At 33.7% G+C, this 27,300-nt stretch overlaps 4 protein-coding genes across 5 annotated transcripts; 2 read left to right on the forward strand and 2 right to left on the reverse strand.

Annotated features, from left to right (window-relative positions):
* Positions 1-73: 73 nt before the first annotated feature.
* Positions 74-9,153, forward strand: LOC131004271 (uncharacterized). Its single transcript, XM_057930921.1, has 11 exons — positions 74-588; positions 800-868; positions 1,769-1,858; positions 2,948-3,072; positions 3,354-3,549; positions 3,736-3,911; positions 5,305-5,434; positions 6,831-6,991; positions 7,574-7,665; positions 8,075-8,171; positions 8,818-9,153. Exons 1-11 carry the CDS (start codon positions 274-276, stop codon positions 8,861-8,863), a joined length of 1,497 nt encoding a protein of 498 aa, XP_057786904.1. The 5' UTR covers positions 74-273; the 3' UTR covers positions 8,864-9,153.
* Positions 9,154-10,084: 931 nt separating this feature from the next.
* LOC131004272 (zinc finger BED domain-containing protein DAYSLEEPER-like) lies at positions 10,085-13,025 on the forward strand. 2 transcript variants are annotated; one of them, XM_057930922.1, is made up of 2 exons: positions 10,085-10,243; positions 10,885-13,025. In XM_057930922.1, exon 2 carries the CDS (start codon positions 10,886-10,888, stop codon positions 12,914-12,916), a length of 2,031 nt encoding a protein of 676 aa, XP_057786905.1. In that variant the 5' UTR covers positions 10,085-10,243; position 10,885; the 3' UTR covers positions 12,917-13,025. The 2 variants fall into 2 exon arrangements, with proteins under 2 accessions (XP_057786905.1, XP_057786906.1); XM_057930923.1 differs by having other exon boundaries at positions 10,935-13,025.
* Positions 13,026-17,487: 4,462 nt separating this feature from the next.
* Positions 17,488-17,989, reverse strand: LOC131004281 (VQ motif-containing protein 11-like). The gene has a single exon (XM_057930931.1). It carries the CDS (start codon positions 17,845-17,847, stop codon positions 17,488-17,490), a length of 360 nt encoding a protein of 119 aa, XP_057786914.1. The 5' UTR covers positions 17,848-17,989.
* Positions 17,990-23,936: 5,947 nt separating this feature from the next.
* On the reverse strand, positions 23,937-26,877 carry LOC131004273 (glycerol kinase). The gene is made up of 4 exons (XM_057930924.1): positions 26,560-26,877; positions 25,985-26,206; positions 24,780-25,746; positions 23,937-24,411 (listed from the first exon to the last, which is right to left on the reverse strand). The coding sequence occupies exons 1-4, from the start codon at positions 26,691-26,693 to the stop codon at positions 24,166-24,168; spliced, it is 1,569 nt and encodes a 522-aa protein (XP_057786907.1). The 5' UTR covers positions 26,694-26,877; the 3' UTR covers positions 23,937-24,165.
* Positions 26,878-27,300: the final 423 nt, after the last annotated feature.

A 27,300-nucleotide genomic window follows, 5' to 3' on the forward strand; every position in this document is an offset into this window, starting at 1 on the left:
ACTTTTCCCCCCAACATATCTTCACACCCACACAATAAAAAAGGCCAGAAAGAAATAAAAATTAAAAAAATTAAAACAATACGATTAATCAAAACTGGAAAATCTCAACAGCTAACAGCGGAGAGCCGAAACTTCAAAATAACTAAGCGATGAAAAAAAATCCAAAAATTCCCCACACTCTATCAGAACTTTCATCAAACACATTCCGTTAGTGCTAAATTTTCGTACAAATTTCTAGAAATTTCCGTAAACATTCTCCACAACTACTCTGCGATGGCCACCGCCGCCTCTGCCACCTCCCCGTCGCTGTTTTTTCATTCTTCTTTGAGCTCAACGCCCCAAAGGCAGAACAGCTTGTTACCTTCTTCTTCGTCTTGTTTCTTCAACGGTGGGGCCCCAATGTGGGGAAACAAGAAACTTCTGCAAGTTTCTGAGTCATCTTCTGCTCAATCGAACAAGAGAATGGCTGCTCGGAGGTTTGGGAGAGCGGTGGTGGTTGCTGCCGCCGATTATTATTCCACTCTGGGAGTTCCGAAATCTGCTAATAGCAAGGAAATTAAGGCTGCTTATAGGAAGCTAGCTAGACAGGTACCGAGGGATTAGAGGTTTTGGGTTAATTCTTGGTTTGGTAGATTTTGTGATGTTATGTGATTATGTGAAGGCGTTTGTTGTTGTGTTGAGGTCGATCGTGATAATTCCTATTGGTTTCGATTACATTCTAGATAACTTGCTCGTCTAGAAAATATAATTTGTTATTGTTTAGGAATTGACAATGGTTGTATGCTTCTTGGTCTTTTAGTATCATCCTGATGTCAACAAAGAACCCGGAGCAACTGACAAATTCAAGGAGATCAGTGCGGCATATGAGGTAAGCGTGTGAGATGGTGAGAACGTGTGCTGAATGGTCAGTGTGATTGTCATCAGCTTGTTGAAGTTCAGTGATGTTCTGATTGCTGTAATTAGAGTGGCGTACTGTTTTTCGAACTCTATTTTTTTTTTTTTTGAGATTCTTGATCACAACCAACATTTCATGTGATTGAGGTGAGAATTGTTAAAACAACCTTTCAGCGTTTCATGGTCCTCCATTTTTTTTGTGGTCAATAACTTTTGTTTCCATCCAAGTTTCCATTCAATTATTGATCAAGCAATCTAAGTTCAATCTGGTCAACGTCGACCAATTATTCATGTTTGTATCGATCAGATGACAGCTAGGCATCTCTGTATGGTTATAGCGAATGACCTCCAATGAAATGAGGTCATTTTTGTTTCCTATGATGTAACTCTGGGTTGTCGGTTCAATTATTCTCTGAAGATGTATCTGTGCCTCAAAATGTATTTCTGTTTCTACTTGCATTTTCATACTTGGAATTTCTGATATTGTTATGCACTTATTATATCTTTCATATCTTCCGTTGTAATAGTATTCTGGATCTTTGTCTTGAATTTCCCTTTTAGCTACTTTTGGTTGCCTTACTGAATGATAATTGATGGTTAATATCTCCTTTAGCCACTGTGTACTTTTGTATCTCAAATTCTTATCGAGTTATTAGGGTATCCCTATGTTTTGCTCTTTTTTTTTGGCTGCTCTGTTCAAGGTTTATACTGCTTGGCATTGCAGTCTTTGTGATATTAATTTTATGAAGTCCTAAATGTTTGTTGAAGTTGAAAAATCGTGATTCCAAATGGTAGTTGAAGTACTTTAGATAGTTCTCACATGCTGTATGTGTACATTTATTATTTTGAGAATCCTGAAGTACAATATTGTCAGGTACTATCAGATGACAAAAAGAGAGCTTTATATGATCAATATGGTGAAGCTGGAGTGAAGAGTGCTGTCGGTGGAGGTGGTGGTTACACGGTATTTCCCTAAATTTCTCCAAGTCTTCGCCTCGTCTGTTTTCTTCCGCTGTTGTTCTTTGTGTTTGTGTGTTCATGCTTACTTTTATTTCTTGGTTAGTTTATTATAAGATGTAGAAGAAAGATTAACAGACAGCAGGTGAAATGCACCCTATGGTTGCACTAAAGATGCCATAGGTCAATGTGCTTCACTTTTAGGTTTTACACTTTTTGAGAAGATTTCCTCTTGCTCACCAAATATCAGCTAACTTGTTGAGGAGATTTTTGGCTTATTTTTATGCGAAATCAACCCATTTTCCTGATAACTTATATTGCTCATTTTTTTAACCTTTTTTTCCCCTTGAAAAAATCATGACAACTATTGATGTAGTGTTGTTATATGGTTGTAATACAAAGCTGATGTTATGTACGTTAATCTCTTGTATTGCATAAGCTGAGGCAAATTTTCACCCCTCCAATATCTGAACTCGGCTATTCATGTATTACAAGCGGCTTATTCGTATATTTATATTGGTTTATTCGTATACTGGCTTATTCATTATGTTCCTTTTACACAATAAATTTAAATAAATTAATATCAACCATAGGATTTGAATATCAGGCGTTCTAGATTCATTCTCATTTCTCACCACATATGGTCATTCTCACTGGATCCTGTATCTCTCTCTCTCTCTCTCTAGAGATCAATAGAGAATGCTAAATATAGAGAGAATGGAGAATGAATCTCTGACTGTTTTGAATACGCCAATAAATTTACTGTACTGAATAGGCATTTCCGCCTAGGTTCAAATCCTGGAGGTGGCGTGTTTTATGAATAAATGTCTATTCGTGCGGTCTCTTGATTTATTCGGAAAAGTTATTGACTTATTCGGAATGATCAATAGAGAATTCTCCATTGAACTTAACCACATATATATTTATATAAATATAAATAAACTCTGTCTGCACACATAAAATCTCCAAGACAATTGTTTATTAGCTTAATAATCTTTTTTAAGCATGCGATAGTTATCATTAGTGACTTGTATGAAATGTTTATGCCATGATACATTGGCTTATGCCGTGTTGTTGTACATATATTTTTCCATAGGCTACAAACCCATTTGATCTCTTTGAGGCATTTTTTGGGCCTAGTATGGGTGGGTTCCCTGGAATGGATGGAGGTGGATTTGGAACATCACGTCGTAGTACTGTTTCCAAAGGTGATGATCTCCGGTGAGTCAAATTTGAACATATTGTTCTTTGACATACCTGTCAGTTTCATTAATGACCAAATTGAACTCTTCTTCTTGTCTATGTTTATTTGATGAATTTTATTTCCTATAATGTTTTTTGTCATATATAAGAAGGTTTGCATAGTTTCTCAGGTGAGGATGGTTCTTATAGAACTTATAATTTTGGGATATTGCTGTCCAAAGATATCTTCTGCTGCACTCATTTTGTCTTAAGGGCATTAAGACTCATAAAACTGACTCATTACTCAAAATGGATTTCAGTTATGACATGACATTGGAATTTACTGCGGCCATATTTGGAGCCGAAAAAGAGTTTGAGTTGTCCCATCTTGAAACATGTGACGTTTGTGCTGGTACTGGAGCAAAAGTAGGCTCCAAAATGAGAATTTGCTCAACATGTGGTGGCAGAGGTCAAGTCATGAGAACCGAGCAAACACCTTTTGGCATGTTTTCCCAGGTACTTGTTTATATAGTCTGTTAAAACATCATTTCTATGGTTGTGACACCAATTCTTGCCTAAAGTTTCTATGCTTCAATTTCTTTGTGGTGATTACCTTTTTTTAAAATATATTAAGATTATCTTATTAACCAATTCATTCTCATAAAATTAATGAATATGCATTTACATGATGGATTAACTTAGGTTTCTATATGCCCAAATTGTGGTGGGGATGGTGAAATGATATCTGAATCCTGTCGTAAATGTTCTGGTGCTGGCCGTATACGAATTAGAAAAGATATCAAAGTCAAAATTCCTCCTGGAGTGAGCAAGGGCAGTATTCTTAGAGTTGCAGGAGAGGGTGATGCAGGACCAAAAGGGTATGTGAGACACTGTTCTTGTCATCATTCTCAATATTAACATTTCTCTTGTTTACCCAACTGATGAATTGTTTTACTTAAAATTCTGTCATTTAAATTGGTTAACTGCAGAAAACCAGGTTATCCCAAAGGTATTAGCGACATAGTGTACTTGCTGATAACATAATTGTTTGTATAAGAAATATTGTTGTGAGAAAAATTAATCACACGATATTCTATTATAACCAGTCCATGCTATAGAGTACTGTATTTGGTATTTTGGCAGCATAGTGGTCCATTTCTCTAGTTTCTTTCCCGTTGGTTTAGATTGTTTCTACATAATGCTATAATTTTTCATTTCATTAGTGCCCCTCTATATAGCTTTTAAGTTGTGCTATCAATTCATTTGTCTATTTTGAAAGAACTGCTCCTCTTCTGAAAGGACTTTTTTGTGCTTCCAACTCTAGCTGTTGATACCTCAATGATGGGAAACAAATATTCTTACTGCTTTTACTTTCCAGCCTTTCAAATATTATTCTGTTATATCGCCAGATGGTATTTGGATAGATAATTCCAATAGCTTGAAATATCCCTTGCAATTCTTTCTTGCAGTAGTTGTCCATGGACAGGAGTCACTTCAATTTTCTCTTTCATTTCAAATTTTTAAGATGTGCCTTCCCTTGTTAAATTAAATGGTCTTGGCTGTACATTCCCCCGTTAGTCAAAAGGTTCAGTTTAGCTGAAAGTAAATTGCAAAAGTCAATCATAGATAGTTAAGAAAACATATGTGATTCAGTCATCAAGCAATAGAGTTCATGAGAAACTGAAGAAACCCTGCAATCATCTCTTGATGAAAACTCACTAGTATGTCATTTTTTCATGGATGTATCTTCTAGAACTTTGTGGGGAATATGCACTAAGAATCTTCACTTGCCTGCTTCAGAAGACGCAGCTTCAATTTTGCAAACCTTATAAAAACAAATCAATCGTAAAGTTGCCATGGTAAATTAAATGTCTAAACTGTCTAATTTATAAGTGCACATATCATTTATGACTACAAGTATCCAGAAGCTCTGCAATGAAATGCCTTTGAAGCTCGTGTCTTGAAACTGTATTTGTGGTCTATTAATCATAAAATCTAGATAAATTTTAACCATAAAAAAGAATTGCGAGAATTATTGAAGTAGTTCACTTAATAGATGGGGGCTGATTGCATAATGCTTTCAGGGGAAAAGGGGGAGAGGTGGTAGTATGGGTACGGTCTGTACGGAAATATGGTTCTTAGAAATTTGAGATTTTGGTGTTGCATAGCTGTTATTGACTTGTTTTTCTTCTAGGCTATATCTAGTTAATATAAAATATAATCCATGAAATGCTTGGTGTTAACACTTTCTGATGCTTCACTTCTTCACAGGGGCCCACCTGGAGATCTTTTTGTGTATCTTGACATTGAAGAGATACCTGAGATTCAAAGAGATGGCATAAATCTCCTTTCTACTATTCCAGTTAGCTATCTGGATGCCATATTGGGGACGGTTACAAAGGTACACCTGCTCTTGGATCTTGTACATATTTCCATGTGTTTTCACAGTCTTGTTTTCAACTTCCTTGCATTTTTCCATTCTAATGAGAATGTTTCAGCCTTATAGAATAATGCTAAATTCATTTATAAATGGTTAAAGTTTTCAAAGGAATATAGCCTTTCCTAAACACTAAAGTCAGTAACTCTAGCAATAAGTTCATATTTTAGACTCATGACTACATGAAGTCTAACTGAAGTTACCGACTTTAGTAATGAGTATATATTTTGGCTCGTTGACATTCGAGCTTTTTGATGCCGACCATTTCGGGGCTGTTAATATTGATAGCTTAGGCATGCCATCTTTTCATTAACCTTTTGAAGTAGTCAAAGTATGCGTTTAGGGTCGTGATATTCTCTTACAAGTCAGGAAACATGAAATATTCTGTATTCTTATATTGCATGCTGCCAAAATTTAACATCCAAAAGTTTCTAATGTAGGCTTTAGACATATGTTGGTGGCTTCTCAATCCTTGTAATTTCCTTATTAGGATCATAAACTGCCCTTGGAAATATTTCAATTTCCTCAAGTCTTATGATGTTTCACAAATCCTGCTTCTAAAAAGTAAAACCTGCCACCTCTCTGATGTTTAGTTATTTCCAATTCTGCAATACATGTATGCGACCATCTTTTCTCAGTTGTAATTTATGAAAATGTATGATTGATTAATAGAGTTCTTCATCTTATAGTAGACCTTTGGACTGCGTTTGTATACCTGCTCTGTTAGAATCTCTATGTATGTATGTTAGATGTATGTAGAGTTATATAATCTTTATCACCTGTATCTGCAGTAGCCAATCCTCTCACTGTCTAGAGGTTTAAAATACTAAGCAATCTGCATAATTTTACTACTAATATAATCTTAGAGAATTGCTATAAAAAAAAAAAATACTATAATCTTAGAGAATTCTTATATGTAATGTTGGTGAGAATGCCAGATAAAATATTTTCTGGATTTACTGAGTTTTCGTATGTGCAGTTTAACCACAAGAAAAGGAAAGGAAGGACAAAGTTAACTATACAAACTTGATTTCCTCATCTACAGGACCAGACATGGTAACTGAATTATGGAAACATGGCTGGTGACTAAAATGTAGTTCAAGAAAAAAATATTTTACTTTTGTTAATTTTAATAATTTTGGCCCTACAGTGAGACATGGTAACTGAATTATCTTAAACTTCTTAGTCGAGCATAAAAAACTATAGAAGGACCTGTATACTTAAAGTTAGTTGTTGAGTTGCCTTGGGATTGTAAATGGAACTCTTTCCTGGTGATTAGGTTATATGTCGCTGTGAAATATGCATGATATTTTACTTGGTGTCAACATGACGAGATGTTGATGCCTGGTATCTGAAACAGGTAAAGACGGTTGAAGGAATGACTGATCTGCAGATTCCTCCAGGAACTCAACCTGGAGATGTACTGGTCCTGGCAAGAAAAGGTGCTCCTAAATTAAACAGGCCATCAATACGTGGTGACCATCTATTCACCGTTAAAGTTAGCATACCAAAGCGCATCAGGTAAGTCAAAGGCCTTTCACTTTTATATTCTAAATATATCTGCTTGTAGCTTTAAATTTGCTGCTAGTTAAATAGTTGTATACTAGTCTCTTTTTGTTTGACGTACATAATTCCTCCTTTTTGGTGTACCATTGCCATATGATTCATTATACACAGTTGGTTTATCTCTTCATTTGGAATTAAATAAATCGTCTCATTATCTCCAATACTGCACTGCTATTATGGATGCTCTTTATTTCATATTCATCAGCGGCCACCAACTCATTGAATTTAATATCGTGGTGGTTCTGTTAGCACAAAGCAATAGTACAATATGATGTTACAAACAAGAGGATTAAAAATATTGTGTAGCTGTTCCCATTTTCATGCATTTGAAACAAGGAAATTCATTAAAAAGTATTTGCTCCGTGAGTATTAGACAGGATTCACATCTCTCCTAGCAGATCAAACTTTTCCAATCTTGTCTTTTCTTAATTATTGATTCTTTCTTCACGAACTTGCTTGTTTTTGCCTCTTTATTATAGTAATTAAAGCTCTTCATGATTTCATTAGTATTAATATATACTTTAAATCTGTCTTCAGTTCGAAAGAACGTGAACTACTCGAGGAGCTTGCTGCTCTTGGCAGCGCCCCTGCAAGCCGTACAAGAACTCGCCCAAAAGTTCAACAACCTGGTGAGCACTAACATTCAGCTGGCTATGACTATCCAACTCTTGAAAATTTGTAGGAAAACCTTATTAGTTTTTTGAGTTTTATCATCTAGACTATTGTGTAACTTTCCCTACTTTTTTTTGATAAATTAACAATTAAACAATTAAATTTAAAAACCACGCCTTGGTGGACTCAAACCCTCTACCGCTAGGCCAACACACACACACACACACACACAACTATCCCTACTTAAGTGTCAAACTGGGAGGTTTTGGCATTTTGTGTCTAGTTAAGGGACATCTTATTTTCATATTGTGAACATTGCAAATGAGAACTGTAATACAGACACAAGAGAAGGTCATTATGCAGAATTGAAACTACAGTTTTGCATCTAATACTGCAGCCTGATCTGATCTCATATCTGCATTGCAGATGAAAATACAAAAGTTGAAACTAGTCCAGCCACAGAAAAGGAAAATGAATCAGAAAATGGAAGTGACCTATGGAAGCAGTTGAAAGATCTTGCTGGGTACATTCTCTTTTCCTGTTGTTTTCCTATAAATTTTTGCTGGAATTATTGAGCTATCATCAAACTTAATTATCACTCATGTCCACATAGCATATAAGTCAATCAAATTTTGAGATTCTCTTTCTTGGTGATCCAATTACTGTGGGATAGAAATTCCAGTTCTTGATTTGATATTATGTATGTGCATTGGAGACTGTTTACATGTTCTTCAAAAGGCACACCAATTTATCCTATGCTGATGCAGTTTGAAATTAATATGCCAATCCTTTTGATGAAGCTTGGGATATTCTTGAGCATTAGATTGATGGCATTGTCGTGCTCTTTCATCTTCAAGCAGTACAAGTTTGAAATCAATACAACGATCCCTATTTCTTCCTACATATCAATTTGCAATTATTATTGGCAAATTTTGCGTACATATTCTCTTTTCAATACAACGATCCCTATTTCTTCCTACATATCAATTTGCAATTATTATTGGCAAATTTTGCGTACATATTCTCTTTTCACTTCTAGTTTCTTTTGTTGTTCCTCTCTGAGCTCTCTCACCTATACTAGTATTTTGATCACATTCTTGTTCCTACCAGCGTCATCGCACTTTATTTGCCTGCACGGCTTCGTATAAAAAAGAATACTTTGGTTGCAGGTCTATTGCTAATGGAGCTATTAAGTGGTTTAAAGATAACTTATAACTCTACATATGGGTCTCAGTCATCCACGACAAACAGTGCGGCTATTTGTGGATTTCATGGCGCATTTCGCGATTTAAGCAACTGAGTGCTCTTCAGATTATAGCTGAGAAATTTGAACTGTAATCTTCTGGGAATTTTTTCGTTATTTTTCCCTATTCAGTGCTGTAAATTGTAGCATGAGTTATATACTTACTGCAGAGTGACCTCAGTTTAATTCTTTTGTATCATGTGAATCTGTGAAGGGAATCAACAGTTAGAAACGTTGGGGAAATAACACAAAATTTCTCTCATCGAGATTATATGATATATTAACTAGGAAAATTGTGTCATAAAATAGTTCGTAGTTTATGATAAAGTTGTAAATATGACAATCGATCTCATTTTTAAATCAAGGCTGCTGAATGTATTTCATAAAAGAGTTGGTTAATGCAATGCTAAAGTTATAGATGCACGAATTTGCTGTTATACGTACTCTCGTTAGTCGTAAACGAAAGATTACTAGAAATGAGTGTATTGAGTGAAATATAGTAAATTCAATTCCCTAAGAAAAGTAAAAATAAATTGAAGCACATCTGTAAGTTTGTAACAAAGAAATATCATTATAATATTTGATATGTTTCATTATAATGTCCTTTGTCATGTTTATTTAGATACTATAATACATATTTTATCATAATCACCTTTGAGGCGGGTCTCATGTGCACGTGCACTGGTTAATTAGTATTTAATCAAGTATTTCCATTAATCCTAATTATAATTTAATTAATCATTATAAGATTTAATAACTTCTAATTATGGATTAATAAATTTTGATACCCTAATACCTTTCCAACCCCTAAGGCCCTAATAAAAGGGATGGCGCATGGTTAGGTCGTTTACGTACCATACCTTCTAGTAGATGTAATCACATATATTTGTATAAGAAATGCCGAATAATCTTTACTTACTCAACGATTTTGATGTTAGAAGTAAAAAAACACGACATTAGTCAATTAAAAAAAAATGTTGCACCGACTTGTAATTTAATTAACCAAATCAAATTTCCAAGGGAAAAGAAAAAAGAGACTCAGAAAAAGCGCCGGTTTAAGGCACAAACCCAGAGGAATCTCATCAACGGCGGTGATGAAATCAAAAGAAACAAAAGTTGATATCCGACGGGTGGGATGAGTCCGCAACTTCTTCCTTATTTAATGGACCTGAAATTAGGTATACATATAAGAAGTCCAACTCCAAATAGGCCGCCATTACAAGTCCATTAGGGTTTATCAGCCCACCCACTCTCTCCCCTCTCTCCCCTCACTCTCTCTCCCACATCTTCTGTTTCGTAAAACCCTTAACCCCTGGGGTTCACGGCGGCGGATTCTCACGCCGCGTCGCCAAGTAAGTGTTTTTTAACATCTCTTATTCCGTTTATCAATACTTCGACTGAGAATGCAGGTTTCTTCCTGGTTCCTTATCTTGTTTAGATTCCTCCCCCCCCTTCTTTTTCGTGGGACGGCATCGGACGACTTAGGTTTTCTAGCGCTTGTGTTAATTTTGTGGCTTCAAATTTACTTGTTTTATAGTAATGTTCTTTGGTTTGATTATCGTATGCGTAGTGAATCAAATTTTAGTGTCAGATACGGCGTATGGTGTGTATTTAATCCGTGCAGAGTTCAACCTTGTACGTGTTTGTGTTTGTGTTTGTCGAACAAGGCCCCTTGTACAACTGATGATTATGTTTTTCTACTACGGATTGATTTATCATGCGTTTGAGGGGAGACATGTGTGTTTATTTTGTTTGAGAATCAATGTTATGTATAGAGCGTAATATTTAAATGCTTTTGGTGTTTGTTTCTTTGTTTTTGATGAACAAGGTTATCATAATAATGTTATTAATATGATTACTCTTACGCAATTTTAATCTTCCTACTGTAGCATGCATTTATTAATTAACCATGTAATTATTATCGTAGGCATTTCCTTGGTCTAAAGGAATCTGTGGTTAACTAATGATCCTTCTCTATTTTATATGATTGCAGGATGTATGAAATGGATATATCTATTAATCAAAGTGCTTTCCCTGATTCAGATTCCAAGCCGAATAAACGAAGGCGGAAAAAGTCCATGGTTTGGGATCACTTCACGATTGAAACCATTAATCCTGATTGTGTCAGGGCATTTTGTAACCAGTGCAAAAAGTCGTTTGCTTATATATCAGGGGCAAAACTAGCTGGAACCAGTCATCTAAAACGTCATATTTCTTTGGGGATCTGCCCTGTTGGCCGTAGTAAGCAGGTGAAAGATCAAATGATTCCCCATGTACCGCCCCCTGTGAATGGCACTAACATACCAAGAAAACGTTGCCGTGCTTCAAATGGAGTCACAAGCAGTTATTTTGATGGTGATAGCTGCAGCTACGACCTTGCAAAAATGATAATTCAGCATGATTATCCTCTTGGTTTGGTTGAACAATCTGGTTTTGTAGATTTTACAAAGAGTCTCCAGCCTCAGTTTAATATTCCTAGTGTTAGTCTATTGGAAGAGCAAATTATGGGCATATACTTGAGAGAGAAGCAAAGGCTTATGGACTTTCTTAGTGGAATTCCAGGACGTCTAAACCTTACATTAGACTTGCGTACTTCAAATCAGAGCTTTGCTTATGTATTGCTAACAGGTCACTTTACCGATCATGACTGGAAGTTGCAAAGAAGGATCTTCAATGTTACTGTTGCACAGTTTCCTGATTCTGAAACAGCCTTCACGCGTGCTATTGCTGCTTGCTTAGGTGATTGGGGCATTGAGGACAAGTTATTTACTATCACTCTCGACCTCAGTCATGCTACTCAAAGTGCCAGAGAAAATATTAGAAATCTGCTACCGGTCAAGAACTCCATTATTCTCAAAGGTCAGCTGTTGATTAATAGCTGTTATGCATGTATGATGAGGAGTCTGGCTCAGGATTCTATATGTTCCGTGAGGCAAACCATCCAGAAAGTACGGCAGAGTGTGAAGTATGTGAAAACCTCGGATGCTAATGAAGAAAGATTTAACAAACTGAAACAACAGCTTCAAGTTCCCAGCACAAAGAGCTTGACGCTTGATGATTTGACGCAATGGAATACCACCTACCAAATGTTGGTGGCTGCTTCTGAAATGAAGGAAGTATTTTATTGTTTGGATACTTATGATCCAGATTACAAGTTGACTGTGACCATGGATGAATGGGGACAGGTGGAAACTCTATGCTCATACTTGAAAATATTTTATGAGGCAGCCAACATACTAACATCACCTGTTTATCCAACAACGAACTCATTCTTCGATGTTGTGTGGAAAATTTATTTTGAACTATTGCATGCTGCTGTGAGCCAGGATTTTTTTGTAAGCATGCTAACAAGACCACTGCTGGATAAGTTCACCAAATTCTGGGAAGATTGTAACCTGGTTCTTGCAATTGCCGTAGTGATGGATCCAAGGTTCAAGATGAAGTTTGTGGAATTTAGCTTCTCGAGGATATATGGTGATGATGCCGAGGTTTGGGTTAAGATTGTTGATCAGGGTCTGCATGATCTGTATCTGGATTATGTGATGCTGTCCCTTCCTGCACCCATCATAGAAGCAGACAATGAGGATCTGGTGAAAACAGAAGAGGTATCTCCAGAGGATGGCATTCTCTCCGATGATGGTGGATTCTCAGATTTTGATGTAGATATCTCGGATATCATGGGCGAAACACATGTCAAGTCTGAGATAGACCAATATCTTGAAGAATCTGTTTTGCCCCGTGTGCAAGATTTTGATGTATTAGGTTGGTGGAGGGTAAATAGGTTAAGGTATCCCACTCTGTCCAAGCTGGCTTCCGACGTGCTATCAATTCCGCTCTCGACCATCCCTCCAGAATCGGTGTTCGATTCAGGTGAGAGGAAGATGGATAGCTACTTGAGTTCATTGAGACCTAAAACCCTTCAGGCCCTCATGTGTGCGAAAGATTGGCTTCAGCATACAACATCTAATGAGGTATTTCCATCTGAAACATCACCAGAACTGGCTTTTGTTAAAACAGAATTATGATGCTTTTCAATGCACACTGATTTTTTGTAGAGGTATATTATTTTTGATAGGCTATAGGCTAATATTCTTTGTTCATTATAATATATAAATAAGAATATTTTTCCCTTTAGGGGTTAGCCATGTTTCATTTTTGCATATCTTAGACCCTTTGCCTCGGTGCTTGACAGTTGACACAGGTTATCCTTATCATGCTCTTCTTCTCTCTGAGAAGAAATATTTTGAATTAAATTGTTACGGTTACTAGGGGTTGAAATATATATGTATTTGAACATACATGAGATTATGTAAAACTTGATTCCATTAATCGTGTTAAGTTAGTGGAATTCGAAGGTTCATAACTAAAAACCATGGATGCCTTAGTTGAGATAAGAATTAGAGTAAACTTTAAATTGTATATTGTGGGCATTGTTGGTCATTATATGTAGTATTATAAGGCTGAATTGCCATAATTTTCTAGAACTCATGTGGTTTCGAGTAACTTCACTTTCTTTATGACAGCAATCCTTGCAAGCAACTTTTTAGTTTTGTTGCTACTGTTAGTCAATATGGGCCAACAACAAACTTTAATCGAAACTTTTAATTGAGTTGTCTCATATCTTTTAATATTCTTAATTCATGGTACCTGAATTGGAGTCGAAACTTTTGTTCCTTTGAGCCGAATTGGAGTCGAAACTTAAATCTCAATTATTAAAATAATTGGGAATTGTTAGTATTACAAACTCATCGTAAAGGATGATCCTAAATGGATGTTTAATGATCAAAACATATACTCAAACTGAAGTAAAGAATGTAAGCAGTTGTGAATGTGCATACTAAATCACTCAATTGTGAGGTGCATGCTATTTGACTTCTTAAGTCTTGAATCAGTATGACCTATTGGGTATTAAATGCATGAAATGTTTAAATAAAAATGAAATGCGAGTATTGTATTTGTATACATATTGAAATGTCTTTTCTCGTGAGGACTTGCTTATCGGCATGACGAAAGCTGTGACTTGCTTGCCATGACAAAAGAAACATCATTTATAGCAAAACTATTGACTTCTTAAGTCTTAAGAATTGAAAACTCAAAATTTGAAAACAAACATTTCGATTGACACGCACTACCTAAGCTAGAGCAACACATTTTGGACTTTTTCTCTCTCTCCACAACTACACATGTTTGTCAATTTTCGCGGAATTGTCTCTTGTTAATTTTTAGGCATATTAAAAAAATACATTTACTTTTCTTTGAAAAACATAATTTATATGTAAATGTTTTATTTTGTTCTTATTTATTGTTTCACATGCCATTTTTACAAACATTTAATAAGATTAGTTTACTAAAAGAATTTTATAACTATTCAAATTTAAAAAGTAGACTGCATTGTTGGACATTGCAAAAGGAAATAGATGACTAATTTCATAGGACTAAAGAAATATTCCCTCCGTCCCGGCCAAGACGCTACATTTGCTTTTCGGCACGGGATTTAAGGAGTTGTAGATTAATGTTTTAAATGTGTAATAATAAAGTGATAAAGTAGGAGAGAGAAAGTAATAAAGTGATAAAGCAAGAAAGAGAAGCTAATAAAGTGATAAAGTAGTAGAGAGAAGGTAATAAAGAAATAATTAATTAGTATTAATTAAGTGTTTAAAATTCCTTATTTTTGCCAAATATAGAAATGTAGCATCTTCGTTGGGACGGCCCGAAAAGGAATATGTAGCATCTTGGGCGGGACGGAGGGAGTATATTTTTTTGGGGAGGGGGGGTTATGGTTAAAAAATACACGAACTTTGGAAAAGGTTGTAGATTTCATCTAAACTTTCAAGAAAGTTTAAAAATACTTGAATTTATATTTTTATTGCAAATTTCACCTGAGTTTAACTTTCAGCGAAATTAGATCATAGTTGGCAGTCGGAAGTTCACATAATATTGGTCTAATTTTTTTTGATGAGGAGTATTTAGAAGCTTGAAGTCTAAGATGACAAAAATTAATATATTTGACTTAATTTCGACTGTCAACTAAGCTCTAATTTCATTGGAAAAAAACTTAGATGAAAACTGCTACAAAAATATAAAATCATGTCTTTTTTGACTTAATTAAAAGTTTAGGAGAAAATTGTAATTTTTTTCAAAGTCCATGTATTTTTTTACCATAATCCCTTTTGTGTGTGCGCGTGTTTGAGTGTTATTATATACACCCAGCTTGTGCACATTCGTGAAGACAATGAACTCAGTATTTGAGAGCTTATATTACAATGGCATATGATAACTTTACTAAGGTAAGTAAATGTATAGTACTAAAATCATTTTTAAGTCTCATATATTTAAATAGTCTATATATTTAGACATAATTGATATTACTTGGAGATTTAGGAAAGAATGCTACTCCCTCCGTCTCAACTTTTAGTATCCATATTTTCTTTTGTGATCGTCTCATATTTTGGTATCTATTTCTATTTTTAGTTAAATTAAATGGGACCCTTGCTCAACTTCAATTATTTTAACACTCACATAGAATGTGAGACTCTTATTCTATTCACAACACACACAATCACTTTATTAAAATTCGTACCACTCTTAAATAGATACTAAAAAATAGGACGGAGAAAGTAATATATTACACGATAATTTTTATTAGTTCAATACCCCTTTCTTGGGTGAGTTTCATTTGTTCAACATTATAATTTAAAGACTGAAAATGATTCTTATTTACTAAATATATATTGAGATATAATTGAACAGCTTATTATATACGCATAGACAATATATATTTAAATATATTTGAACCACTTCTTATATACATATAGAATTATATAGTGTGTTTATATATATATATATATATTGTAGATATAGAGAAGTAAATTAATGGAAATCTAATCCCTTGGATTTACGGCATTATAGTGGTCCTTTCCTTAAAATAAATGTCATCTTATCCGTATTCAGACATTCCTTGCTTGCTGCACTTAAATTCGATACAGTTTCAAATGTTTTTGAAAGTTTAAACACTGCATCGAATTAAAAGCAGACGCTGCAACTATCAAATGCTTTCCAATAATTAAATAATCGAAAATTGGATTTCTTCACAGAGTAACGCTTGTGAGCTTATTGAAGGTTTTTCCTTTTTTTTTTTTGAATTCATTATCACGTTCTAGTAATGTAACAGATACTGTAGCTCCAATTTTAATAACTAGCATCTGATGTGTGTGTGTGTATGAGCAACAATTATGTATTTACTAATAATGTGACAACTAAAGCTATATAGTTACTGCACGCCATGGTATGTAAACTATAAAAAAAAAATACCCCCTTCCGTTCTACCTTCATAATCTACTTTACTTTTTCACACATATTAAGAAAATGTAATTAACATTGCTTGGAAATTATAAATTAGATGTTATTACTTATTCTATGCTTGACTATATTAAATAAGGTTATTTTAATAAAAAAAATGCTAATTTAATTTAAAAAATTGACTATATGTTGGGACATCTCAAAAAAGAATAAAGGACTATAAAGATACGTGTGTGTTGGGCTATCCAGCAAGGTCAAAGTTTATTCGTGACCAATGAATTTATTCCTGTCAAGAGAGAAAGAACACTCTTTATATAGTATTGGTCTCATTTAATTTTTCGTTGGCCAAAATTGCACTCAATTACCAAAGTTATTAAAGATCTAACATAATACCGAATTCCCACGAGGCCACAACAAGGAACATTAATTGAAGCCATAGAAACTTGCCTGAATTTCACATAATTGCTTTTTTTTTTCTTTGAAGTAAAATTTCACACATTTGATGATCAAATCATCATAAATTGCAATCTTGTAAGAAGTAACCATTATGACAAAAAAAAAAAAAAATGCTAAACAACAGTCACATTGTGGCTGCCCACAAACTAAAACTAATTAAATAGGAAAATTTTTGATTTATTTTATTTATCTTTAAATAAAAAGAAGGATTTAATTATTTTTTTAGTTTTTGGTAAAAGGGCAAAAAATACAAAACAATATAAAAAAGTAACTACAAAAATAGACAATACAATAAAATAATTAATTCTTTTATATTTAAAAATAATAAATAAAATATTCTCTATTTAACTAGTAATAATCATTTTTTTTCTTATTTAACTAATTTGTGAGCAGCCATGTGATTGCATAGATGTATTATATAACAAATTTATCATATAGTTAAATTATTTTTTATGGTTAAAGTTAAGTATTACACGATGACGAATTAATACAAAATCTACACACTACAGCCGAGTAAAATCATGACTGAACTAAAAAACCTTAAGAAATAACTAAAATTATACAAAACACGCACAGACACCCAAAACATTAATTCTATGGACCATTTCTTTTACTATTAAACATAAATAAAATTAAATGCAACATATATAGACACTCACAATCACAAAGCCATATTACTTCAAATTAAGGAATTTAAGCCCTTCAAAAACTACAACTACATAGATCGAAAAAATAGAAAAGTAAAAAACTACAACTGCATGCACGAATCACATAACACTACTAACAATTATTAAAATAATCCATGAAAAATAAATAAAGCTAAACTGGTAATGATTGTTAGTTAATAGCGGTGTGTAGGTGAATGGAGTGGAAACAGAGGCAGTAGCTCAGGCGGGTCGGATCCTGTAAAGGGGTTGGGGTGCAAGTAAAAGCCCTTTGCCGCAATGGCCCTCTCTTCTTCGTCGAACTCCAGCGGGGAGACCGGCGACGCCATGACCGGCCGGTGGTTGCTTGCGCCATTGAGCTTGATTTTCAGCTTCCTTGCACTTGGCCTTCTCTCTGCGCCGGCGCCGGTTAGGCTCTGGACGACGGCCCGGAAGGTTTCCGGGTCGGTTTGGACGAAGGTGGTATCCGGGTCGAGCCCGTTTGAGAGAGAATGGATTATGGGCGGGTTGGAAGAATTGTTGGGAGAAGAAGCCATTGGAGAGAGTGGCCACCACAGATATGCATATGCATATGCCCCTCTTTATATATTTTTGCTTTCAATTTAATTCTTTCATCATCTATTAATGTAATCACTAACTTGTATTCATTATAAATGTAGCATAACATGAAATCTCGTACTATCATATACCTTCTTTTTAATTCTCTACTATTATTTGATTATTATTCTATCGGTTAGGTCATGATTTGCGTAATAAAATGCAATTTCGTAAAGAGCAATTAATAAATCCACAAACTCTACGTGACATAATTGATCTACGTCATATGGGATCCTCTGTCCCAAAATATAGTGTGTACCACCGTGTACCACTCTTAATTTCTTTATTTTAAAATTGTTTTTTATAAAAATAAAAATTATTATTATATTATGAACTCTAATAAATATTTATCATTAAAAAATTGAAATTTTAAAAATATATACCTTAACTTTGAATTGATGAACCCAAATAATCTATTATTAATTCAAATAAATATAAAAAAAATAATTATAAACCCTAATTGGATGAGTGAACCCTTGTTAATTATCTTTATATTATTTTAATGCATAATAAAGTAAAATTGAACAAAAAATCATTTAAAATTATAACATAATGAGAGTGGTACACACTATATCCTGGGACAGAAGATCCCATGTGGATCTACGGAGCGTTAATAAAATTATAGAGGTAGTATTTCTTATACTTCCTCTTTCTTATTATAAGTAGCACAAAATTTTTGAACACACAAATTAAAGAGAAGATGTAAATTGATTAAAAGTGATAGGGTATTTAATCTACATGTTGTTAAGTGTTAAATTTTGCTATTTATAGGAATAAACCATTTATAATGAGATAGCATAAAATGAAATATAGGCCACTTTTAATGGAACAAAAGAAATATATATATTTTTGTATATAGTTAGAAACTTTCAATACTAGCATATTTTTATAGTTAAAAAATTTAGAGTTTGGCTTCTTTCAATACTAGCATATTTTATGTATCCAACACTGAGAGGGTGTTTGCCAAAACTTATTTTAAAGAGCTTATAAGATATTTCAAAAGCTTATAGTATAGTTTTTTAATAATTTATAAATTGTCAATATGTGTGGATAATTGAGCTTATAAGCTAGAGAGATAAAATCTTTGTTAGAGAGAGAAAATTAAAGTGAGATGATTAAATTAGAATGATATATGATGAAAATAAAAAATTATAGTTGAGTTATTTTTGTAAATTGAGTGTCGCTTATAAGATAATGAGAAAAATAAGTTGGAGAGATGAGCTTATTTTTTGGAGAATTTATAAATTTATAAATTTTATTTTTACAGCTTATAAGCTCTTTAAGAGCTTATTTTACCAAACATTTTAAAGCAGTTTATAAATTTTTAAATAGCTTATAAACTTTTTTAAATAGCTAATAAGTTTAACCAAACACTACGAGTGTGATATATCTCTAAGTGAAAAGGAGTGTGAAATCATGGTTGATGATCACTGGCTATCTTAGTTTGCGGGAGGAAATGAAGTTTGACATTATGACAATTATCATGCAATTAGGTTTTGCCACATCCAATTCCACTTATGTTTTCTTGCCTTAATTCTCTTTCTTAACCAACTCTCTATTAAACGACTCTCATCTAAAATAGTAAATTAACATAGTATTATGAGGGCTCATTTAATTTAGTATGATAAAGTGTTATATATATATGAATTGGGATGTCTCTTATTATATAATCATATTAATATTATATTCAAAAAAATGTATTAAAATATCTATAAATTATAAAATTATTTGATATGATGTATTAAAAAATTATATATAATTAATAATGGTTATAATTATGATTTGCATACATATACCACTTGGAAATGTGGTATACAAAATTACAAAAATCTGTATAATTTTTAAATTTTTAATTTATAAAAGATCGTGTATTTTATACCAATCAAAATATATAAGTGTCATATGCATATTATACACACTAATCATCTTTACTAAACGAGCCCTTAGAGTTAATACTATATGATTATTAATTAATATATTCAGCATATATATATATATATATATATGTGTGTGTGTGTGTGTGTGTGATTATTAATTATAACTAATACTTGAACCGGTTATTATTATTATTATTATTATTATTATTATTATTATCTCGCTTTATGCACAACAAAGTGGGAATATTCGGAATTAAGGATCAACCAACAAATTGCTAATCTAGTGGTATCAAAGAACGAAAATATCACTGCTCTACAATTCATTATCCAAAAATGAACCAAAATAATGCCCTACTTTCACCACCAAAAATAGTTCAGAGTCCCCATCAAAAAACTTTTCTTCACAATAATTTAAAAAGTGAGTTATTGTTGGAAAATACTTCAAGTTTGTCAATTTTTCGGTTCATATCATAACTTTTATTTTTTGCCAGTAAATACATGAATTTAAAATTAATTCTGAATCGTTCCACGGCAAGAAATTTCGCCCAAATTCAATCTGATGTCGCTCTAAAAAATAGCAAGTTTGTAGGACTATTCAAATTGGATGGGCAAAATTACACTATTCCACCCTATTACTGGTCTGGAGCTTAACTTAAACACCCTATCAGTGGATTATTGAGATTGAATTTGAGCGAAATTACCAGTTGTGAGACGATATAAGAATCAATCTTAAATTTGTGTATTTTTTTTGCAAAAATAAAAATCATGATATAAACAAAAAAATTGGTAAACTTTGAGTATTTTTCGGTAATAATCTCATTAAAAATTGCTCATAGAATGTCAACTATAGAAGTTAGAACTCTATGAGATTGTAGACTAATTATATTTGTTTTATACATATATTCTCTGAGTTAAAGTTAACTACTTAAAAACATTGTAGATGATTTTTTGTTTTCCACACTTGGTACGTAGGAATGAAATGAAAATGGAATGATGAGGCCTGTGTCTATTCTCAATCCTATAATTGGTACAATTTCTGTAATGAAAATCGTCATTTCCGATGGAATGTCTATTCACATAAATATGAGATTAGTCATTCCTGCCCTCCTTATCAAAAAAAAAAGTCATTCCTGCCCTCCCTCATGGTATTGTGCATTCCCACAAATTATGAGATTACACAAAAATAAAATTGTATCTCTTTTAAAATGAAGTTATCATTATTTAATTTATTTTTTATTTTGACAAATTTAATCTCATATATTAATAATAATACTAATAATATAATATTAATAATAAAAATATTAATATAATAAATAGTTGTAATAATAATAGTAAAATAATAAAATAAAATTAATAGTAATCAACAAATAAATAATACTAATAATAGTAAAACAACGATAATAAATAATAGTAGTAATAATAAAAAATCACTATAATTATAATAATTAATTATTATAAATAATAATGTTAGTAGTATAATAATAATAATAATAATAATAATAATAATAATAATAATAATAATAATAATAATAATAATAATAATAATAATAATAATGATGATGATGATGATGATGATGATGATGATGATGATGATGATGATGATGATGATGATGATGATCAGGGGCGGAGCCAGACTTTTGATTCAGGGGGGTCCAAATTTTTTTTAACGTAACTTTGAAAGTGTGGCGAAGTAAATCACTCATCTTTTTAATTTTTGCAATTTCATCCCCCAATTTTTTCGATTGTCGAATTGTTAACTTGAAGTTTGTGTGAATTATTTCTCTATGTAATATTCATGTTACGATGTATTTTGTAATAAAATTACTACATATTGAAAATTATGGTGCAAATACAAGATATATACAGTCTCTTTCTAATTCGAAAAAAAAAATTGAAATTGTACGAAACAACGTTGTTTAGGCCTCACAAAAACGACGTCGTCTTTACTAATCCATGTAAGCTGCAATTCAACACTCTGACGATCGAAAAAAAAATAGGGGACGTAATTGAAAAAATTGAAAAAATAGTGATTTAATTCGCCACAGTCAAAAGTCACGTTAAAATTACAAATTTGAAATAGTTTGTGATTTTATTTGCAAAAATCTCATAAAACTTTGTAAGACAAAGTAACTTTCAATATCAAATTAAAAAAATAAATCTGTAGAATCCAATCCAATCATGATATGTATAAATTAATTATGTGTTCACTTCTTCAAAACATCCTAACTCTAAATATTGCATACCAATTACAGTTTAAAATAGCTCAACATAATAATAATGTAGATAAAATTATATATTTTTTATTTTTAATATAAAATTACAAAAATATCCCTACTATTTTTGAAAATCCCAGGGGGGCCCAGTGACCCCCCTGCCCCACCCCTAGCTCCGCCCCTGATGATGATGATGATGATGATGATGATGAGAAGCAGAAGAAGAAAACATATATTTCATTCAATTCCATTCTCATCTAACTTCATCACCATAATTACATAAAATTATCCTAGTTTTAGTTGCTCTAGAATCTTATACTCCCTCCGTCTCACAAAAACATGAACAAAGAGAAATGCACGGGTTTTAAGAAATGTTAGTTGAGAGTATAATTTTAACTCAGAGAATATATGTATAATTTTGTTCAAAATTTTTTTGTGAGACATGAACAAAAACAAATAATAATCTTATTTATTCATGGCTTATTATTTATGTGATATACAAATAATTATTTTGAACAAATAATAATCTTATTTTGAACAAATTTTAAATAATGGCTGTAAGGATATACAAAATTTTGTTCATGTTTTTGTGAGACATGAACAAATAAATTGTAAATTTGTGATGTTGAGATTTGGACTGGATATAAGCACCGGGCTTTTGTGAAGATGATGATGTTACATAAGCCCATGCAGTTTGTATATTTTTGAGATTTTAATATGTATTTATCATTTAATTCAAGTGAAACCGTATCCAATCCTGATGAGTATCTCACAGAAGCATCAAAGGAGAGTAATGTATACCTTCTTTTCCTGCGGATATGGAGCTTAGGGATCAGGAAAAAAAAAAAAAAAAGAGTGGCTGAAGAAGAAGCTAGCGTTAGGAAATCAGGATTTGAGATGAGACTTCTACCAAGCTCTGAAGAGGATGCAGCTTCTGCTTCTTCTTTTTTCTTTCAAAAGTCATTACACTTTCATGGTATTCGAATCCAATATCATTCTGTAATACACAAACATCTTGTCAGACAACAAACGAAACAAGTGCAAAGTGGATTGAACCTCTGCACAAACTAAAGCAAGATGAAGGCATCCAAATGTTGGAGTATGATCTATGACACAATCTCTACACGCGAAAACGCCCTGCACATTAAATGGATAGCTAATTCTGGTAATTATTGCTGAACTTTTATTAAAAAAAAGAATAAGTTAAAAAGTGAAACTTTAGATTTCAGTCAACAATTGCGGCTTTGAACGATTAAGTGCTGGTTTCAATTCTTCATGAGGCAATAACTTGATGCATTAGAGGCGCCGCCTCAAGAACAAAATTTAGCAATACAAAGCGTAATAGTATTAAAAATGAAACTGTCGTTGCAAAGAATCGAAGAATCAGAATAAAAGCGTAATAACAGACATCATGTTCTGGAGAAATACTGTAATATATTATCTCTGATTTCATAATTTCCATCCAATATTCCGTCGCAGAACTCTAAAGAAGTTTCAGACTATAAGAAAAAATAAGGAAAATTAATCGGAGTTGATGTTTGTATTAATTATTTCATGTGATTCTCATAAATTTGAATTGGAGGCTATACAGTTCTTTTCAGAGTTTATATATTGGGGGCTATAAATATTTTCAGATTATAATTGAGGTTATACGTGTTTATTCTTTCAGATTTATTTAAAATTAGTTTAATTTGGGAGCTATAAAAGAAAAGGTAAAATTGTAAATTTCTAATTAATTATTATTAATATTTTAAAACAATGGCTATAAGGAGTAAAATGGGGGCTATGAATAGAATCACCCATGTCCATACCATGCTTAGCAGCTTGGTCTAAAAATTTAGAGCGCAAAAAGCCCATATTGTGGAAGGAGTCATCGAGAGATGACCCAACAAATTTTTGGTGACACCTCTACAAGGACCTTACCCAAAAATACAAGAATGAAACAAGAGCCCCAATATATAAGTAGAATCAAAGTCTTCAACCAACAATTATGATTATAAATAGCTGATTTATTCACAATTTCACACATTCTAAATTTCTGCCAGCTTTAGTAATGCATGTGTTTGTGTTGTGCACAAAGACAGGAAAATGAGGGAATCAAATTCAAGAATCTTATTACATATTGTTGGAGAAAACTAAGGAATCTGGTAAAAGTTCCAGCGTCTATTTATAGCGAAAGATCGGCCAAATCGAAGGTTCTGGAAACAGCTTTGCACCACGACTCCAATTTCTTCTTTCTCACTTGCTCCTCTATAACTGGACGGAATGTGGTGTCTTTCTTCATCTTCTCACCAGAAGAAAATATCTGCTCCTCCGTCCACACGCCCACGGCTAGTCCAGCAGCATACGCGGCTCCAAGAGCCGTTGTCTCGATATCACCCGGTCTCACTACAGGATTGCCTAACAAGTCAGCCTGCAAAGTATCAACATGTGAATCTCGTGTTTGTCTAAGCTCGTTTAGTCGATGAATTGAGAGCAATGAAATACAACTATGATGAGGGTGTCTGTGTGTATGTATATAGCATAGTATAGAGCATTCAAGATGTGATTTGTGTTTGTCTAAGCTCGTTTTGTTGATGAACGAGAGCACAAGCAACGCCTCCAACGAAACACAAATCTGATGAGTAAGTATATAGCATAGCATAGAGCATTCAAGATGTGATGTAGGTCGTGCATGTCTAAGCTCGTTTAGATGATCAACGAAGCAACGCACAAATGAAACACAAGGATAATGAGTTAGTGTATAGCATAGAGAATTTAGATGGAGCAAGAAAAGCAGACCTGAATTTGCATTAGTAGGTTGTTTACAGTGGCGCCACCGTCGACTCTGAGCAAAAACTCCCCCTTCTCATTCTTGATCTCTCCCTTCTCGCCTGCATCCTTGTGCATCGAGTCCAACACATCCTTCACCTGAAAACACATGCTCTCGAGCACAGCACGAGCAATGTGGGATTTGTTGGTAAACCTCGTAATGCCGATGCAAACTCCTCTGGCATCATCACGCCACCAAGGGGCGAACAGTCCATTAAAAGCTGGCACGAAATAAACCCCTCCACACGAGTCAACCTGCATCGCCAACTCCTCAATCTCACCAGCACTCTTGATGATGCCAAGGCTGTCTCTCAGCCACTGAACCGCCGCACCAGCAATGGCAATCGAGCCCTCCAAAGCATAGTTGGCCGGAGCTTTAGGCCCAAGCTTGTAAGCAAGAGTGCTCAACAGCCCATGATTCGATTGTATGATCTCCTCTCCCGTGTTCAACAGTATGAACGCCCCCGTCCCATATGTGCTCTTAGCTTCACCTCTACGACACGCTTGTCCCACCATCGCTGCGTGCTGATCACCGAGGCATCCAGCAATCGGGATCCCTGTAATAGGCCATCCTTTGCCTATATTACCTATGACCTCAGCATTACTGACGATTTTAGGTAAGATTCCCGCAGGAATCCCGAGCGTTTTCAGAATCGTCTCGTCCCATTCGAGTGTTTTCAAGTTCATCAACATAGTCCTCGAAGCATTCGAGACATCAGTGATGTGTAGACCGCCTTCTTTCCCTCCTGTCAAGTTCCAAATCAACCAAGTGTCGATTGTTCCAAACAGTGCATCTCCTTTCTTCACGGCCTCCTTCACAGAATTCACGTTTTCCAACAGCCACAACAGCTTCAATGCACTGAAATATGTGCTTATTGGCAAACCACATGCCTCAACAAAATGAGTTCTACCCCCAGACAACTCCTTCTCCAATTTTCTGAACAAAAATATCAACCTCAGCAACAAGAATCATACATATGCATTTTGATGATATCAATATTTGCATAAACAACTTAACCAAAAATCCCTCACAAAATCCAAGATTATGTACTAGTCTTAATGAAAATCAAATCATGCCTACTTTTAGATCAAATATACACTTTTAAGTAAATTCAAGAATGAAGTATCAATAGTTCATATAAGGCAAGAAAATCAATAGAGAGAGAGAGTGGGACCTGCAGATGGAACTGGTGCGGGCATCCATCCAAACAATAGCATTGTAAAGAGGCAAACCAGTGGATTTGCTCCAAACAACAGATGTCTCTCTCTGATTGGTCAACCCAATTGCTTTCAATCCATTATCAACATTATGCCCTGCAGCAGTGGCTTTGTCAACAGCTTTTGCAATACACACTCTCACACTCTCAAGAATCTCCATTGGATCATGCTCCACCCATCTACCAAATACAACAAAGTCACATATCCAATCAAAACCCCACTGCAAATCATTGCTCACACACACACACACACACACACACATATATATATATATATATATATATAGAGAGAGAGAGAGAGAGAGAGAGAGAGAGGAGAGAGAGGATCACGAAGTTGCAAACCAGAAAGCCCACAAAAAAAGATTGCATTTACACTCCAAAGATTCAACGAGATAACTAATCACGCAAGTTGCAATACAGAAACCCCACGAAAAAAGATTGAATCTTTCTTCTTTTACAGAAAAAAAAAAAAAAAAAAAAAAAAGAATTTAAGGAAAATATTGAATATGAGTTATATTGTGTTTGATCGATACCCTGATTGTGGATAGAACTGAGTGAATTCAACTTGGTGAGATCCAACAGATTGAGCAGAGCGATCATAGATTATGAATCTTGTGCTTGTTGTACCTTGATCGATTGACCCAATAAACACTTGTTCCCCTGACATTTTTTCTTGAAATTTTTTTCCTGCGAATTTGGATTTTTGGTTCGGAAATGAATGAAAACAGAGGAGTTGTGAGCGTAGAATGAGATGTGAAGTCAATAAAAAAGTGTTGTGGAAAAAGTCAACCTCTCTGAATTTCTTGGGTTTTGGTGACGATTACTATTTTTTCCACACTATCTTATCATAATTTTTTGGTGTTTTAGCAAATAAAATTACGAACTATTTTGAATTTGTAATTTTAGCGTGACTTTTGAAGTATGACAAATTAAATCACCACATTTTCAATTTTTGCAATTTCGTCCCCCCAATTTTTTTCGATTGTCGAATTGTTGAGTTGAAATTTACGTGGATTAGTTCGTCACATAATATTCATGTTACGAAGTTACTTTATATAAAATTGCTCAATATTGAAAATTATGGTGCAAATACATGATACAATTTCTTTATAATTTGGAGAATTTTTTTAATGAAATTGTACGAAACGACGTCATTTAGGCCTCATAAAAACGACATCGTCTTTATTAATTCACGTAAGCTCCAATTCAACACTCTGACGATCCAAAAAAATTGGGGAACGAAATTGCAAAAATTGGAAAGGTGGTGATTTAAT

This window comes from Salvia miltiorrhiza, unplaced genomic scaffold (genome assembly GCF_028751815.1).
Source record: "Salvia miltiorrhiza cultivar Shanhuang (shh) unplaced genomic scaffold, IMPLAD_Smil_shh original_scaffold_358, whole genome shotgun sequence".
Taxonomy (NCBI): Eukaryota; Viridiplantae; Streptophyta; class Magnoliopsida; order Lamiales; family Lamiaceae; genus Salvia; species Salvia miltiorrhiza.